At 45.1% G+C, this 19,358-nt stretch overlaps 1 protein-coding gene across 1 annotated transcript; it reads right to left on the bottom strand.

Annotated features, from left to right (window-relative positions):
- Positions 1-1,906: 1,906 nt before the first annotated feature.
- Positions 1,907-19,062, bottom strand: DNTTIP1 (deoxynucleotidyltransferase terminal interacting protein 1). The gene is made up of 13 exons (XM_056550086.1): positions 18,880-19,062; positions 17,496-17,566; positions 17,313-17,409; positions 12,128-12,226; positions 11,826-11,894; positions 10,276-10,332; positions 9,859-9,920; positions 7,918-7,963; positions 6,160-6,218; positions 4,380-4,440; positions 3,313-3,384; positions 3,180-3,235; positions 1,907-2,138 (listed from the first exon to the last, which is right to left on the bottom strand). Exons 1-13 carry the CDS (start codon positions 18,961-18,963, stop codon positions 2,030-2,032), a joined length of 942 nt encoding a protein of 313 aa, XP_056406061.1. The 5' UTR covers positions 18,964-19,062; the 3' UTR covers positions 1,907-2,029.
- Between the last annotated feature and the right edge of the window lie 296 nt (positions 19,063-19,358).

Below are 19,358 nucleotides of genomic sequence, written 5' to 3' on the forward strand. Positions count from 1 at the left end.
ATCCTGAAGAGGACGCGCCGGAGCCCCGAGGACAGGTAAGTGATCGTCAGCGGACCATACGGGGCACCGTAAACGGTTATCCGGTGGCAGCTGAAGCAGTCTGCGCTGCCGGATAGCCGTTTATGCGATGGCCCCGACATACAAAAGCATCGTATGTTGATGCTGCCTCTGAGAGGCCATCGTATGTTGAAATGATCGTATGTCGGGGCCATCGTAGGTCGGGGGGTCACTGTGTGTGTATATATATATAATTTTTTTTTTTTTTTTATATATATATTTTTTTATTATTATTTTTATTAATTATTATTATTATTATTATTATTACCGGTATTATTTTTTCCAGCTATTCTTTCCCCATACTCCCTGCTGGATGTTTGCAATATGTGTTATGTCCCGACCGCGTACTTTTCTGCAGGGAAAAGGATTTCTGAAGCATATTTTTGGCTGCGCTCTTGGCTGTGGATTAGCTCCATTCAATACGTATTCCTTCTGAAGAGAACAGGTTGTATATTGCACGCAGTTTACATGATGCCAAAAAACTTCCAAAGGAGCATAGTCTAAGCCTGTAGTACAGGGATCAATAATGAATTGCGGCACAATTGCAATGAAAAGAATGGCGTTAAAGGGGTACTCCCCTGGAAAACATTTTTTTTTTAATCAACTGGTGCCAGAAAGTTAAACAGATTTGTAAATTACTTCTATTAAAAAATCTTAATCCTTCCAGTACTTATTAGCTGCTGAATACTACAGAGGAAATTCTTTTCCGTTTGAAACACAGAGCTCTCTGCTGACATTACGAGCACAAGTGCTCTCTGCTGACATCTCTGTCCATTTTAGGAACTGTCCAGAGTAAAAGGAAATCCCCATAGCAAACATATGCTGTTCTGGGCAGTTCCTAAAATAGACAGAGATGTCAGCAGAGAGCACTGTGCTCATGATGTCAGCAGACAGCTCTGTGTTCCAAAAAGAAAAGAATTTCCTCTGTAGTATTCAGCAGCTAATAAGTACAGGAAGGATTAAGATTTTTTTAATAGAAGTAATTTACAAATCTGTTTAACTTTCTGGCACCAGTTGAGTAAAAAAAAATGTTTTCCAGGGGAGTACCCCTTTAACGCCATTCTTTTCATTGCAATTGTGCCGCAATTCATTATTGATCCCTGTACTACAGGCTTAGACTATGCTCCTTTGGAAGTTTTTTGGCATCATGTAAACTGCGTGCAATATACAACCTGTTCTCTTCAGAAGGAATACGTATCGAATGGAGCTAATCCACAGCCAAGAGCGCAGCCAAAAATATGCTTCAGAAATAATTTTTCTGGCAGAAAAGTACGCGGTCGGGACAGAACACTTATTGCACACATCCAGCAGATTCCTGAAAGAAGGGCAACAATAATAAACTATTTATTCTTAACATGAAGGGACAACACGTTTCGAGAGCCTGACACACTTCATCAGGTGAAGGACCTGAAGGGACAACACGTTTTGATAACCTGACACACTCTTAATCAGGTGAAGGACCTGAAGGGACAACGCGTTTTGAGAACCTGACACACTCTTAATCAGGTGAAGGACCTGAAGGGACAAAGTGTTTCAGAGGCCTGCTGCTCTCTTCGTCAGGTAAAGGACCTGCCGGGACAACAGGTTTCAAGAGACTGCTGCTCTCTTCCTGAGATGGAGGAGCTGATGAAGAGAGAGGCAGGCTCTCGAAACACGTCCATTCCTGTTAAAATAAATTGCCCATTTTAACCCTTCTGTCCACAATCTGTCTGTTCTTCTGTTCATGCTGATCTCTGAGCACCCATGATGGGCCATTTGCAAAGGTGTTGTACAGTGTTTAACCAGCCAAAGTGCCTCCAGCTGTTGCAAAACTACAACCTCCAGCATGCCCGGAGAAAGAATAGTCTACATAAAACACAATAAGGTTTTGGTTCCTCAGTAGTCAGCCTTGGTTTATTTTGCAATTCCTGTGTTATATATAAAGCGCCATAAGCCCCTATAGACCTCTGAAGAGACGGTAGCGGAGAAACAACTACTCCTGCTCTGTTCTCACATGCTCCATATACTTCCTCATCTTCTCAATCATCCATGGAGGAGCAGTAAATGGCTTCAGCTCATCCAGCCGCAGCTCCTTGCAGTCTCTGTAAAATAAAAAATAAAAAGATCAATTAAAGGGGTACTCCGCCCCTAGACATCTTATCCCCTATCCAAAAGGATAGGGAATAAGATGTCTGATCGCTGGGGACCCCCGCGATCTCCCTGCTGCACCAAGCGTTTGCTTAGGGCATCGGGTGCGCAGAGTGGGAGGTTCGTGACGTCATGTCCACGCCCACTCGTGATGTCACAGCCACGCCCCCTCAATGCAAGTCTATGGGAGGGGGCACGCCCCCTCCCATAGACTTGCATTGAGGGGGCGTGGTCGTGACATCACAAGCAGAACGTGCCCGTGACGCCACGAGCCTCCGTCCTGCATCGCCAGTCATGTGGCATGGAGCTAAGTTTGTTCCGTGTACCGGATGTCTGGGGTGCTGCAGCTGAGATCGCGGGGGTCCCACCGATCAGACATGGATAGGGGATAAGATGTCTATGTACCCCTTTAAGTGAAGATTAAAGAATAAATAAATAAATATATATATATATATATATATATATATATAGATAAGATGTCTAGGGGCGGAGTACCCCTTTAAGTGAAGATAAAAAAGATTAAAAAAAAAAAAAAAATTATATATATATATATATATATATATATATATATAAATAATATACAAAAAATGGCCACTTTATCACAGACATCTGCCTGTTCAAAATTTAAGTTTTCCTGTATGGAAATTAAACAGGTGACCCCAGAGTTTAGCATAAATTTAAAGACGCACTCCAGGTTTTTTGGGGGATTTTTTCCCCCATATACACACTAAGCATCGCTCGTCCTACAGTGTCATCTGTTGTAATTAAAGAATATTAAAAAAAAAAATAGATTTTTTTTTCAAAAAACAGCAACATCTGTCCTCAGGTTCATTGTGTAGTGTTACAATTTGGCTACATTCACTTCAAAGAGACCGAGTCGGAAGAAATCAAAGGGGTAGTACCAAGAGTAAGGGAGGTGAGTATGTGTATATTGGGCCAAGGTAAGTATTCAGGGTAAGTAATGTGACATCTATACACACTGGTCTCCTTAATACCTGTATTCATCCTTCGCAGACAAGTCAAGGATATCTTCTTCCAATAGGAGGTAAACCTACAATACAGAACATTAGAGTACACGCTGGGATCTCACAATGACAATCTAGAAGCTCGGATGAGGACTATACGCACCATTTTACCACCTGTGGCTCTCATGTACTGTTTTTCTGACAACCACTGCTTGTCCTGGGGATCGACTGTATACTGCAAAGCAACAAGATGGTTACTGAACATATTCTCCTAGGTGGGCGGCTGACCATAATGATGTCATATGCAAAGGCAGGAGGACGGAACACCTGGGTATTAAAGACTGAATTAAAGGGAAAGTCTATCCATCTATCTCATATCTATCTATCCATCCATCTATCTATCTATCTCTCATATCTATCTATCTCATATCTATCTATCTCATATCTATCTCATATCTATCTATCTATCTCATATCTATCTATCTCATATCTATCTATCTCATATCTATCTATCTCATATCTATCCATCTATCTATCTATCTATCTATCTCATATCTATCTATCTATCTCATATCTATCTATCTCATATCTATCTATCTCATATCTATCTATCTCATATCTATCTATCTCATATCTATCTATCTCATATCTATCTATCTCATATCTATCTATCTATCTATCTCATATCTATCTATCTATCTATCTATCTATCTATCTCATATCTATCTCATATCTATCTATCTCATATCTATCTATCTATCTCATATCTATCTATCTATCTATCTCATATCTATCTATCTATCTATCTCATATCTATCTCTCATATCTATCTATCTCATATCTATCTCTCATATCTATCTATCTCATATCTATCTATCTATCTATCTATCTCATATCTATCTCTCATATCTATCTATCTATCTATAACATACAAAAGTCATTAGTAATTTTGAGAACTTGATTTGTTATTCCTGTTTATGGGAAAGCTGGGTGACATCTTCTATGGTCCCCATTACTGTATAGCCTGGGACCTCTGTAGTCCACAGATGTAACTAAGAAGGATTGGTAACATCCCTGCACTCACGGCAGAAGGCATCATGGCCGCCTACAATGGAGCTCCGTACCCTCTGCCTGTGCTGACTATGAAAACACTTTGGGCATTTTTGGTGCCAGTAGAATGAGCTTCCGAACTACGGATTTATATGGATTCTATTCAAGTCTATCACTTACCTTAAATAGCTCCGGGTGCTTAAGATAGATCCTTCCCCTGGTCCCTCCCATTCCTAAAGCCCTAAAAGAGATCAAATAAAAAGAAATGTAACATAATAATAATATATATATAATTTATATCATACAGGTGACGGGAATGACGGCTTTATGTTAAGAAGAACCAATAGCGATTCTCCCCATTTCCAGTAAATGACGCATCCAACGCATTTCACTGAAGAACTTTTCAACCCTTGGCGCCCAAAGAGGCCCCTTTGCCAAACTTCTCTCCTAATTCTGAGAACTGGTCTGTGTCAATCTGCTCTCGGCGTAGACAATGTCCGTGACGCTCCATCCCGCAGGAAGCGGAAGACGACAGGGAGCGGAGAACGGTACACCGATATCGGGGGAACGTAGGGAGGGGACTTAAAGTTCGTTCTGATTCATTTTGCAGCCGGGGGCACAGAGGATTAAAAATAAAAAGTGCCATAGCATATTCCTTTAAAGGGGTACTCCGCTGATCAGCGTTTGGAAGAAACTGTTCCGAACGCTGGAGCCGGCAGCTCGTGACGTCATAGCCCCGCCCCCTCGTGACGGCACGCCCCACCCCCTCAATGCGAGTCTATGGGAGGGGGCGTGACGGATGTCACGCCCCCTCCCATAGACTTGCATTGAGGGGGCGGGGTGCCATTTAATAAGGGGCGGGGCGCCATTTAATAAGGGGCGGGGCTATGACGTCACGGGGGAACGTAGGGAGGGGAGTTAAAGTTCGTTCTGATACATTTTGCAGCCGGGGGCACAGAGGATTAATAATAAAAAGTGCCCTAGTATTCCTTTAAAGGGGTACTCCGCTGATCAGCGTTTGGAAGAAACTGTTCCGAACGCTGGAGCCGGCAGCTCGTGACGTCATAGCCCCGCCCCCTCAGGGTGTCACACCCCACCCCCTCAATGCGAGTCTATGGGAGGGGGCGTGACGGATGTCACGCCCCCTCCCATAGACTTGCATTGAGGGGGCGGGGCGCCATTTAATAAGGGGCGGGGCTATGACGTCACGGGGGAACGTAGGGAGGGGACTTAAAGTTCGTTCTGATTCATTTTGCAGCCGGGGGCACAGAGGATTAATAATAAAAAGTGCCATAGCATATTCCTTTAAAGGGGTACTCCGCTGATCAGCGTTTGGAAGCTCATGACGTCATAGCCCCGCCCCCTCAATGCAAGTCTATAGGAGGGGGCGTGACATCCGTCACGCCCCCCTCCCATAGACTTGCATTGAGGGGCGTGATTTAATAAGGGGCGGGGCTATGACGTCACGAGCTGCCGGCTCCAGCGTTCGCAACAGTTTCACCAAACGCTGTGCTGCGGAGTACCCCTTTAAGTCTCAGAGAGGCTGAGCCCTCCTCGCTCCCCCACCCTCCCCGTTTTGACTGACTGTTAAGCACAACTATGTGATGGAAGACGAGCCCTTTACATCAGTCAATCAAAGCAGGGAGGGGGCCAGAGGAAGTGCGCTATGCTGCACAAAACGGCTGTCACCCTGCCAGCAGCAATGCGTCACCCATTAAAGACACTCGATTCAGGTTCGCCCCCAGTTTATTCTACCTTGTGGATTATTACTGTGTGGACTTGGCCTTACAAATTTCAGCTGGATCACTCAGACCATTGGGGTATGTTCACACAGCCGAATTTCCATGCGGAATCTGGCGGAAAAATCCTGCTGGGAAATGGCCACCATTTTGGAGACCTGGTTTAAAAGGTTTTCCCCTAAAATGATGTTTTCATTATTTTAAGAGGCCATTTTTCTTACTTGTTCGCCCGCGATCCCAGCACAAAGTTGGTTGTCTCGGTCAGTCTAGCCGGATCCCACTAAAATATAACAAGAAGGAGGTCAAGTGTTTTCTCTTAAAGGGGTACTCCGGTGGAAAACATTTTTTTATATATATTTTTTTTTTTTTTAATCAACTGGTGGCAGAAAGTTAAACATATTTGTAAATTACTTCTATTAAAAAATCTTAATTCTTCCAGTACTTATTAGCTGCTGAATACTACACAGGAAATTCTTTTCTTTTTGGATTTCCTTTCTGTCACGACCACAGTGTCACTCAGTCTATATTAGGAACTGTCCAGAGCAGCATATGTTTGCTATGGGCTTCTTAAATTACTTCTATGTAAAATCTTAATCCTTCCAGTACTTATCAGCTGATATGTGCTCCACAGGAAGTTCTTTTTTTTCACAGGTTTGTGAATTACTTTGATTAAAAAATCTTAATCCTACCAGTACTTATCAGCTGCTGAAGTTGAGTTATTCTTTTCTGTCTGACCACAGTGCTCCCTGCTGACACCTCTGTCCACTTTAGGAACTGTCCAGAGTAGGAGCAAATCCCCATAGCAAACCTATCCTGCCCTGGACAGTTCCTGACATGAACAGAGGTGTCAGCAGAGAGCACTGTGGTCAGACAGAAAAGAAATCCAAAAAGAAAAGAACTTCCTCTGTAGCATACAGCCGCTAATAAGTACTGGAAGGATGTAGAATTTTAAGGGTGCGTTCACACTGAGTAATTCAAGAGGAATTCACGAGGAATAATTTTGGTCAGGAAATTGTTGCCTTCTCCAAGCGGAATTTGAGCGGAAATGAAGAAGAATGAAGGGAAGGCTATTTAATCTACTTTTCTTAATTCCGTATGAATTTCGCTCGAAAACGATGTTGGGCAGAGTTTTTTTTTACCATTAAAGTGATATTCCAGGAAAAAAACTTTTTATATATATCAACTGGCTCCAGAAAGTTAAGCAGATTTGTAAATTACTTCTATTAAAAAATCTTAATCCTTTCAGTACTTATGAGCTTCTGAAGTTAAGGTTGTTCTTTTCTGTCTAAGTGCTCTCTGATGACACGTGTCTTGGGAACCGCCCAGTTTAGAAGAGGTTTGCTATGGGGATTTGCTTCTAAACTGGGCGTTTCCCGAGACACGTGTCATCAGAGAGGACTTAGACAGAAAAGAACAACCTTAAAGGGGTATTCCAGGAAAAAACTTTTTTTTTTTATATATCAACGGACTCCAGAAAGTAAAAAAGATTTGTAAATTACCTCTATTAAAAAATCTTAATCCTCTCAGTACTTATGAGCTTCTGAAGTTAAGGTTGTTCTTTTCTGTCTAAATCCTCTCTGATGACACCTGTCTTGGGAACCGCCCAGTTTAGAAGAGGTTTGCTATGGGGATTTGCTTCTAAACTGGGCGGTTCCCGAGACACATGTCATCAGAGAGCACTTAGACAGAAAAGAACAACCTTAACTTCAGTAACTCATAAGTACTGAAAGGATTAAGATTTTTGAATAGAAGTAATTTACAAATCTGTTTAACTTTCTGGAGCCAGTTGAGATATATAAAAAAAGTTTTTTCCTGGATAACCCCTTTAACTTTCTGGCACCAGTTGATAATAAAAAAAAATAAAATAAGAAGTTTTGCAACAGAGTACCCCTTTAACTTTGTTCAGGGCAACAGCTTTACTCCAACTGCAGAAAATGGGCATCTTTGTTCCTCCATACACACTATAATTAGGACTGTACCTTTGGCCCCTCTCGTCTGATAAGGTCGCCAGCCTTGGGTTTTAAGCTAAAAAATAAATAAAAATAAAAGAACAGAGCAAAAAATGTAGTTATTTCACATACAAAAATCATATAGAGACGCTATGATACTCTGCACTAGTAGTCTCCCAAAGGTGGACCTCCAGATGTTACAAAACTACAACTCCCAGCATGCCCGGACAGCCAAAAGTTGGGAAACGGTGGTTTAATCAGTTCCCCTGGCTGAACTTCAGCACCATATGCCTAATTAGACAACCAGGTGCAGTGATCAAACACCACCCCCTCTCTCTCTTCAAGGCCATGGCATGCTGGGAGTTGTAGTTTTGCCACAGCTGGAGGCCCCCCGGTTGGTTAACGGTGGTCTAATCATACCCCTGGCTAAACTCCAGCACCAGTAGCCTAATTAGATGACCAGGCGCAGTGATCAAATGCCACACCCCTCTCCCTTCAAGGCCACGGCATGCTGGGAGGTGTTGTTTTGCAACAGCTGGGGGAACACTGGTTGTGAAACACTGCTGTGGAGCCTAGGTATCCAAACTGTGGACCTTCAGATGTTGCAAAACTACAACTCCCAGCATGCCCGGACAGCCGTTGGCTGTCCGGGCAATGTGGGAGTTGTAGTTTTGCAACAGCTGGAGGTCCACAATTTGGAGACCTAGGCTCTACAACCTCAAAGGGACATCACTAAATAACTACAACCACGTGAACATATATGTGCAACTGGAAAAGAGATCTCACCCCTCAGGGATGTCTGGCTGGGATGGAACGTGGCGGACAGTATGGAAATGTTCAGTCTGAAAACCCATTTAAAGGGGTACTCCACTGGAAAACATTTTTTTTAAATCAACTGGTGCCAGAAAGTTAAACAGATTTGTAAATTACTTCTATTAAAAAATCTTAATCCTTCCAGTACTTATCAGCTGCTGTATGCTCCACAGGAAGTTGTGTAGTCCTTTCCAGTCTGACCACAGTGCTCTCTGCTGACACCTCTGTCCATGTCATTAACTGTCCAGAGTAGAAGCAAATCCCCATAACAAACCTCTCCTGCTCTGGACAGTTCCTAAAATGGACAGAGGTGTCAGCAGAGAGCACTGTGGTCAGACAGAAAGGAAATTCAAAAAGAAAACAACTTCCTCTGGAGTATACAGCAACTGATAAGTACTGGAAGGATTACAATTATTTAATAGAAGTAATTTACAAATCTGTATAACTTTCTAGCACCAGTTGATTTAAAAAAAATATATATACATGTTTTCCACCATAGTACCCCTTTAAAGGGGTACTCCGGTGAAAAACTTTATTTTTATTTTTTTTAATCAACTGGTGCCAGAAAGTTATACAGATTTGTAAATGACTTCTATTAAAAAATCTTAATCCTTTCTGTACTTGCTAGCTGCTGAATACTACAGTGGAAATTCTTTTCCGTTTGAAACACAGAGCTCTCTGCTGACATCACGAGCACAGTGCTCTCTGCTGACATCTCTGTCCATTTTAGGAACTGTCAGAGTAAAAGGAAATCCCCATAGCAAACATAGGCTGTTCTGGACAGTTCCTAAAATGAACAGAGGTGTCAGCAGAGAGCACTGTGCTCGTGATGTCAGCAGAAAGCTCTGTGTTCCAAAAAGAAAATAATTTCCTCTGTAGTATTCAGCAGCTAATACGTACAGGAAGGATTAAGATTTTTTTAATAGAAGTGATTTACAAATCTGTTTAACTTTCTGGCACCAGTTGATTTAAAAAAAATTGTTTTTCACCGGAGTACCCCTTTAAGGCTTGCAGGAGCATTGTTGGCCTGCCTATGCCATTCCTAGCTACTAAATAAAATATGCAGAAAACAATAACAATCTCATGTGTCCTTTCTGCACCTTCTGGTGGACGGGATCACCCTATGAGCCACACAGAGACATTACTAATTATACTCACGATGTAAGTCCTGAGGAATTCCGGTCATATAGAGAGCTCTGTCCTGGGGGGCGCCCCTTTCTCTGTAATACAGACACGATTTAGAGGGCTCCTTGTCTTTAAAGGGGTACTCCACTGGCCCGGCACCCGTAACATTTTGTTCCAAACGCTGGGTGCGAGCTGCGGGGGTCGTGATGTCACAGCCACACCCCTTGTGACATCACATCACGCCCCCTCAATGCAAGTCTATGGGAGGGGGCGTGGCGGCAGCCACGCCCCCTCCCATAGACTTGCATTGAGGGGGTGTGGTGTGACGTCACAAGGGGTGTAGCCGTGACGTCATGACCCCCGCAGCTCGCACCCAGCGTTTGGAACAAAATGTTACGGGTGCCGGGCCAGTGGAGTACCCCTTTAAAGACAATATAAGTTGCTTACTACCTTTTTGGGCACTGGACTCCTCCTCAGAGATGACTCCTCTTCTGCTATTCTTGTTCTCTGAAATAGAAAACAAAATAAGGAAATGGAGATTGTCAGAATCTCATCTGCATTTAGTGCTCATTCAAATGACTGAATCCCTGCCAGGATATATTAAAATGGGAACTCTCATAAAAACTCATTTTTGCTATTTTATTGTAAATAAAAAATATTTCTAATGTACTTTGTTTAAAAAAAAAAATAAAGTTTTCTATGTTTTATTTGCATTTAAATAAAGCTGCCACTAGGTGTCTCCCAACTTGTCCAGAGCACATTTCCCCCCATCTCTTGCACAGACTTTGGACTCCTGCTGGGCTGGCAGAAGTCCAAAATCAGGAAATGCAGTCTGGAGTGCTGAGGAGGGGGGGGGGGGGTGCAGCCTTAGCCAATCATAGCTCATCTCACACTGGACTGCTCTGGGCTGTGTGTAGCAGAGTGAGGGAGGAAGTTCTCCCCTGTATGGCTTCAGATGATGTCTCAGCCTGCGAATGGGACATTATAAAGGAGGAGCTGTCATCTCTCCTGGGATGTATCCACACTTATTCCTTATTAAATACAAATTCTGGAGTAGAAATCTGCATTGTGCTAATCCTCTGTTATTCCTGTTGGAAGTAGATTTGAAAGCCACAAAGTTTCTTCTCATTTGGATATGTTTTTTTTTTTTTTTTTTAAGTAATGTTGTATTTTGGTATATATATATATATATATATTAGGGATGTCCTGATACCGATACTGGTATCGGGACCAATACTGGACATTTGCACAAGTACTTGTACTCGTGCAAATGTTCCTGATACCTAATCCGATACTCGCCGGCGGGACCCCTGCCAGAAGGTATCACGGAGGTGCCGAACTATGCAGAAGCTGTCGGGATCACTGCAGTGAAATCGCGGGGTCCCGATCGGCTGTGAGGATGGCCGGAGGTCCCTTACCGTGCTCCGTGCCGTCCAATCGTCACTCCTATACTGCAGCCATCCATGGCAGGCACTGATCAATTCTATGCTATGGCATATCATTGATCAGTGTATGTAATCTACAGATTGCATGTAATAGTGCCCCACTAAAAAAAATGGGGAAAAAAAAAAAATAATAATAAATGTGAATTAACCCCTTCCCTAATAAAAGTTTGAATTCCCCCCTTTTAAATAAAATAAAATCTTTTTTTTAAATATAAAAAAGCCCTTCCTCTAATAAAAAAAATAAAATAAATATATATATATATGTACACATGTTCGGGCATGCTGGGAGTTATAGTTTTGCAACAGCTGGAGGCACACTGGTTGGAAAACGCTGCTATAAAGACTGGTTTTAAACACCGGCAATTAATACAGTAACCCCCCCCCCCCCCAACATGCGATGGCCCCGACATATGATCAAATCGACATACGATGCTTTTATATGTCGGGCCATCGCCTTAAAGGGGTACTCCGGTGAAAACCTTTTTTCTTTTAAATCAACTGGTGGAACGGATTACCATCATATGTTGAGGGACCACTGTGTTGCATTTATCTTACCTTCATACTTGTGGGCTCTAACACAGATTTTACTATTGCTTTGTTTCGGTCTGTAAAAAGTAGTTTTGCCTGCATAAAAAAATAAAATAAGAGGATGTGGTCAGTAATAAAGGCACTAGTCTGATGGACGAACACAGTATTTCCCAAAAAGTGTGCCTCCAGCTGTTGCAAAACTACAACTCCCAGCATGCCCGGACAGCCGCAGGCTGTCCGGGCATGCTGGGAGTTGTAGTTTTGCAACAGCTGGAGGCACACTCATTGGGAAACACTGGAGTAACCAGACTATCTTTGCTATGCATTACCTGCTCCAGGCAATTGCGACACGTCTCTTGAATCAGCTGCTCCGGGTCCACTTGATGCCCGACATTTTCTCTCACATTTATTGCAGCTTTCTGAAAGAACTAGGAATAAAAGACAATTGTAAGATTACATTTTGGCAAAACATTAAAGGGGTATTCCAGGAAAAAATTTTTTATATATATATATATATATATATATATATATATATATATATATAATCAACTGGATTCAGAAAGATAAACAGATTTGTAAATTACTTCTATTAAAAAAATCTTAATCCTTTCAGTACTTATGAGCTGCAGAAGTTGAGTTGTTCTTTTCTGTCTAAGTGCTCTCTGATGACACCTGTCTCGGGAACTGTCCAGAGTAGAAGCAAATCCCCATAGCAAACCTCTTCTACTCTGTGCAGTTCCCGAGACAAACAGAGATGTCAGCAGAGAGCACTGTTGCCAGACAGAAAACAACAACTCTACTTCAGCAGCTGATAATTATTGGAAGGATTAAGATTTTTTTAATAGAAGTCATTTATAAATCTGTTTAACTTTCTGGAGCCAGTTGATATATATATATATATATATATATATATATATATATATATAAAATAATTTTTTTCCTGGAATACCCCTTTTAACCTTTCTAATATACTTCATAAACATTTTTATCTCCTTTTTAAAGGAGTAGTGCAGTGAAAGATTACTTATCCCCGATCCAAAGGATAGGGGATACGTTATTTTTCGCTGCACTACTCCTTTAAAGAAATCATGGCTTATAAAAAAGACCACTAGGGGTCCCCATACCATCCAGAACATAATCCTGTCCGGCTGCAGCATCATCTTTGTCCCAGCTGAAGCACAGGCTGGGACAAAGTCCAGGAAGTGAGGGCGGGACTAGCACTTCTCTGTGCTCACTCCTGTCCTATCAGACTGCAGCATGAAAACAGAGAGGAGGGGGTTACAGCGCAGCCTGCAGTGATTGGAGGAAGAGACCCGGCACTGCACAGCAGACTCAGGGAGGAAGGGAAATGCATGGTGAGTGAGGGCGGGCACAGTGCTTGCTTCGGACACACCCCTTCTTGAGCAGTGGATGTCAGAATGAGTGAGCAGCAGATCAGAGGGAGTTTGTGAGCCAAATACAGACGCCAGACACATAAAAAAGTCATGTAAAGCATCTGCATGATCTAGTGAGGAACATATAGAAGTATTATTATTTTTTACTATGATATTACAGGTACACAAATTGGAAGAAAAAAGTTCGTCCAGCACTCGGGATATGCAGGTAAAATCTATGCTTGCTTTAATGAAAATCTTCGGACAGAGATCAAAAACAGAGATAATGTCTGACGCGTTTCACACCTAGGTGCTTAATCGGAGACTGAGTCTACGATTGAGCACTTAGGTACGAAACGCGTCAGACATTATCTTTGTTTTTGATCTCTGTCCGAAGATTTTCAATAAAGCAAGCATAGATTTTACCTGGAGCTGAAAACTGCATCATGACTGATCATCATATAGACAGCGGTGAGACACGCAGGATAACACTCTCTCTAGCGGTGAGACACGCAGGATAACACTCTCTCTAGCGGTGAGACACGCAGGATAACACTCTCTCTAGCGGTGAGACACGCAGGATAACACTCTCTCTAGCGGTGAGACACGCAGGATAACACTCTCTCTAGCGGTGAGACACGCAGGATAACACTCTCTAGTGGTGAGACACGCAGGATAACACTCTCTCTAGCGGTGAGACATGCAGGATAACACTCTCTCTAGCGGTGAGACAAGCAGGATAACACTCTCTCTAGCGGTGAGACACGCAGGATAACACTCTCTCTAGCGGTGAGACACGCAGGATAACACTCTCTCTAGCGGTGAGACACGCAGGACAACACTCTCTCTAGCGGTGAGACACGCAGGACAACACTCTCTCTAGCGGTGAGACACGCAGGATAACACTCTCTCTAGCGGTGAGACACGCAGGATAACACTCTCTCTAGCGGTGAGACACGCAGGATAACACTCTCTCTAGCGGTGAGACACGCAGGATAACACTCTCTCTAGCGGTGAGACACGCAGGATAACACTCTCTCTAGCGGTGAAACACGCAGGATAACACTCTCTCTAACGGTGAGAAACGCAGGATAACACTCTCTCTAGCGGTGAGACACGCAGGATAACACTCTCTCTAGCGGTGAGACACTCAGGATAACACTCTCTCTAGCGGTGAGACACGCAGGATAACACTCTCTCTAGCGGTGAGACACGCAGGATAACACTCTCTCTAGCGGTGAGACAAGCAGGATAACACTCTCTCTAGCGGTGAGACACGCAGGATAACACTCTCTCTAGCGGTGAGACACGCAGGATAACACTCTCTCTAGCGGTGAGACACGCAGGACAACACTCTCTCTAGCGGTGAGACACGCAGGACAACACTCTCTCTAGCGGTGAGACACGCAGGACAACACTCTCTCTAGCGGTGAGACACGCAGGATAACACTCTCTCTAGCGGTGAGACACGCAGGATAACACTCTCTCTAGCGGTGAGACACGCAGGATAACACTCTCTCTAGCGGTGAGACACGCAGGATAACACTCTCTCTAGCGGTGAGACACGCAGGATAACACTCTCTCTAGCGGTGAGACACGCAGGATAACACTCTCTCTAGCGGTGAGACACGCAGGATAACACTCTCTAGCGGTGAGACACGCAGGATAACACTCTCTAGCGGTGAGACACGCAGGATAACACTCTCTCTAGCGGTGAGACACGCAGGATAACACTCTCTCTAGCGGTGAGACACGCAGGATAACACTCTCTCTAGCGGTGAGACACGCAGGATAACACTCTCTCTAGCGGTGAGACACGCAGGATAACACTCTCTCTAGCGGTGAGACACGCAGGATAACACTCTCTCTAGCGGTGAGACACGCAGGATAACACTCTCTCTAGCGGTGAGACACGCAGGATAACACTCTCTCTAGCGGTGAGACACGCAGGATAACACTCTCTCTAGCGGTGAGACACGCAGGATAACACTCTCTCTAGCGGTGAGACACGCAGGATAACACTCTCTCTAGCGGTGAGACACGCAGGATAACACTCTCTCTAGCGGTGAGACACGCAGGATAACACTCTCTCTAGCGGTGAGACACGCAGGATAACACTCTCTCTAGCGGTGAGACACGCAGGATAACACTCTCTCTAGCGGTGAGACACGCAGGATAACACTCTCTCTAGCGGTGAGACACGCAGGATAACACTCTCTCTAGCGGTGAGACACGCAGGATAACACTCTCTCTAGCGGTGAGACACGCAGGATAACACTCTCTCTAGCGGTGAGACACGCAGGATAACACTCTCTCTAGCGGTGAGACGCAGGATAACACTCTCTCTAGCGGTGAGACACGCAGGATAACACTCTCTCTAGCGGTGAGACACGCAGGATAACACTCTCTCTAGAGGTGAGACACGCAGGATAACACTCTCTCTAGAGGTGAGACACGCAGGATAACACTCTCTCTAGCGGTGAGACACGCAGGATAACACTCTCTCTAGCGGTGAGACACGCAGGATAACACTCTCTAGCGGTGAGACACGCAGGATAACACTCTCTCTAGCGGTGAGACACGCAGGATAACACTCTCTCTAGCGGTGAGACACGCAGGATAACACTCTCTCTAGCGGTGAGACACTCAGTATAACACTCTCTCTAGCGGTGAGACACGCAGGATAACACTCTCTAGCGGTGAGACACGCAGGATAACTCTCTCTCTAGCGGTGAGACACGCAGGATAACACTCTCTCTAGCGGTGAGACACGCAGAATAACACTCTCTCTAGCGGTGAGACACGCAGAATAACACTCTCTCTAGCGGTGAGACACGCAGGATAACACTCTTTAGCGGTGAGACACGCAGGATAACACTCTCTAATGGTGAGACACGCAGGATAACACTCTCTCTAGTGGTGAGACACGCAGGATAACACTCTCTCTAGCGGTGAGACACGCAGGATAACACTCTCTCTAGCGGTGAGACACGCAGGATAACACTCTCTCTAGCGGTGAGACATGCAGGATAACACTCTCTCTAGCGGTGAGACACGCAGGATAACACTCTCTCTAGCGGTGAGACACGCAGGATAACACTCTCTCTAGCGGTGAGACACGCAGGATAACACTCTCTAGCGGTGAGACACGCAGGATAACACTCTCTAGCGGTGAGACACGCAGGATAACACTCTCTCTAGCGGTGAGACACGCAGGATAACACTCTCTCTAGCGGTGAGACACAGGATAACACTCTCTCTAGCGGTGAGATACGCAGGATAACACTCTCTAGCGGTGAGACACGCAGGATAACACTCTCTCTAGCGGTGAGACACGCAGGATAACACTCTCTCTAGCGGTGAGACACGCAGGATAACACTCTCTAGTGGTGAGACACGCAGGATAACACTCTCTCTAGCGGTGAGACATGCAGGATAACACTCTCTCTAGTGGTGAGACACGCAGGATAACACTCTCTCTAGCGGTGAGACACGCAGGATAACACTCTCCCTAGCGGTGAGACATGCAGGATAACACTCTCTCTAGCGGTGAGACACGCAGGATAACACTCTCTCTAGTGGTGAGACACGCAGGATAACACTCTCTAGCGGTGAGACACGCAGGATAACACTCTCTCTAGTGGTGAGACATGCAGGATAACACTCTCTAGCGGTGAGACACGCAGGATAACACTCTCTTTAGTGGTGAGACATGCAGGATAACACTCTCTCTAGTGGTGAGACATGCAGGATAACACTCTCTAGCGGTGAGACACGCAGGATAACACTCTCTCTAGCGGTGAGACACGCAGGATAACACTCTCTCTAGCGGTGAGACATGCAGGATAACACTCTCTAGCGGTGAGACACGCACGATAACACTCTCTCTAGCGGTGAGACACGCACGATAACACTCTCTCTAGCGGTGAGACATGCAGGATAACTCTCTCTAGTGGTGAGACACGCAGGATAACACTCTCTAGTGGTGAGACACGCAGGATAACACTCTCTAGCGGTGAGACACGCAGGATAACACTCTCTCTAGCGGTGAGACATGCAGGATAACACTCTCTCTAGTGGTGAGACATGCAGGATAACACTCTCTCTAGCGGTGAGACACGCAGGATAACACTCTCTCTACCTTCATGTATTTCTCCAGGACACCTTGGATTTCCTCGTTGATGCTCGGCTGCAGAACCGCACGCAGCAGATCCATGGAGACAGCGGGGTCAGTGAAACTGCAAATCACACACAATACATGAACCCAATAGATTGCTGGGAATAGAACTGTAAGTAAAGAGCCATCAGTATTACTGATCCTTACCTGACTGCCACATGAGCGCGGCGCCCCCTACGCTGCACCTGACGATGCTTTATCATAATATTCCATGGGCTCTGCAAGGAAAAAGGAGAACAATGAATCCTTAGGACAGGACTGACAGATCCCAGGAGACAGTGAATGGACCCTCTATCCCAATGGGTTGCTTCAAAACTACAACTCCCAGCATGCCCAGAAAGCCTTTGGCTGCTGCAAAACTACAACTCCCAGCATGCCTGGACAGCCTTTAGCTGCAGCTGCTTAAAAACTACAACTCTCAACATGCCCTGAGAGAATTTGGCTCCAGCTGTGGCAAAACTACAACTCCCAGCATGCCTAGACAGCCATTGGCTCCAGCTGCGGCAAAACTACAACTCCCAGCATGCCCGGACAGCCTTTGGCTCCATCTGCTGTAAAACTACAACTCCCAGCATGCCCAGAAAGCCTTTGGCTGCTTCTGCTGCAAAACTACAACTCCCAGCATGCCTAGGCAGCCATTGGCTCCAGCTGCGGAAAAAACTACAACTCCCAGCATGCCCAGACAGCCTTTGGCTCAAAGTGCTGAAAAACTACTACTCCCAGCATGCCCGGACAACCTTTGGCTCCAGCTGCTGCAAAACTACCACTCCCAGCATGCCCAGAAAGCCTTTGGCTCTAGCTACTCCAAAACTACAACTCCAGGCATGCCCGGACAGCTTGTGGCTCCAGCTGCAGCAAAACTACAACTCCCAGCATGCCTGGAAAGCCTTTGGCTCCAGCTGCTGTAAAACTACAACGCCTAGACAGCCATTGGCTCCAGCTGCGGAAAAACTACAACTCCCAGCATGCCTAGACAGCCATTGGCTCCAGCTGCGGAAAAACTACAACTCCCAGCATGCCCGGACAGCCTTTGGCTCCAGCTGCTGCATAACTACCACTCCCAGCATGCCCAGAAAGCCTTTGGCTCTAGCTACTCCAAAACTACAACTCCCAGCATGCCCGGACAGCTTTTGGCTCCAGCTGCAGCAAAACTACAACTCCCAGCATGCATGGAGAGAATTTGGCTCCAGCTGCTACAAAACTACAACTCCCAGCATGCATGGAGAGAATTTGGCTCCAGCTGCTACAAAACTACAACTCCCAGCATGCCCGGACAGCCTTTGGCTGTCCGGGCATGCTGGGAGTTGTAGTTTTGCAACTGCTGGAGGCACCTTGATTGAAAAACACTGTGGTTTTGGGATAAGTGTCTGATCGCTGGGAGTCCAACTGTTGGGACCCCCGATTTATTAAAGATCAGGCACCATAACCTGTGTATAGGGGATACATGTTATACGGTAGAGTACCCCTTTAGGTACATTCCAGAATCGGGCTCCATATACCCACCCTCCCCGCCATGCCTGATCATACTGACCGGGGATGTCCGGTCTCCGGGGTCCCCGTCTTCCTCTCCGCCACTCTGGCCCTTCACCTCCGAATCATTACTCGTCCCCATCATTGATTTACACAGTCAAAATCCCGGACATCACAACACGGGCGCAATGACGTCATCAGGACGCGACCTCCTGCTGTAACCATGGAAACGGCTGCCGACTTCCCTATCCCTATCCCTCTATGGCGAGGCCTCAGTGTACAGTTGTGATCCTCAACTTGTGGCAACAACTACGACTCGGATGTTTGGGCATGCTGGGAGTTGTAGTTGTGCAACAAATTGGAGAACACTGCTGTACACTCCTATGTGAAAGTGCTTGGTGTCACCAATAAACAGATTGTATTGTCCTTATTATATTATTTTTGATCCTTAAGGGTCAAAATATTCAAGCTCCATGATCATCAGTTAAAGTTGTTATCCAAAAATAGAGAAAGGAGGCTAATATCTTCCGAAAAACAGCG

This window comes from Hyla sarda, chromosome 13 (genome assembly GCF_029499605.1).
Source record: "Hyla sarda isolate aHylSar1 chromosome 13, aHylSar1.hap1, whole genome shotgun sequence".
NCBI classification, from domain to species: Eukaryota; Metazoa; Chordata; class Amphibia; order Anura; family Hylidae; genus Hyla; species Hyla sarda.

Coding starts and splice junctions, on each gene's coding strand:
- DNTTIP1 (XM_056550086.1), bottom strand. CDS start 18,963: ATGATGGGGACGAGTAATGATTCGGAGGTGAAGGGCCAGAGTGGCGGA. Junction 12,227..17,312: donor TCCTGGAGAAATACATGAAG/GTAGAGAGAGTG, acceptor TTTTATTCCTAG/TTCTTTCAGAAAGCTGCAAT. Junction 7,964..9,858: donor AATTCCTCAGGACTTACATC/GTGAGTATAATT, acceptor TTTATTTTTTAG/CTTAAAACCCAAGGCTGGCG.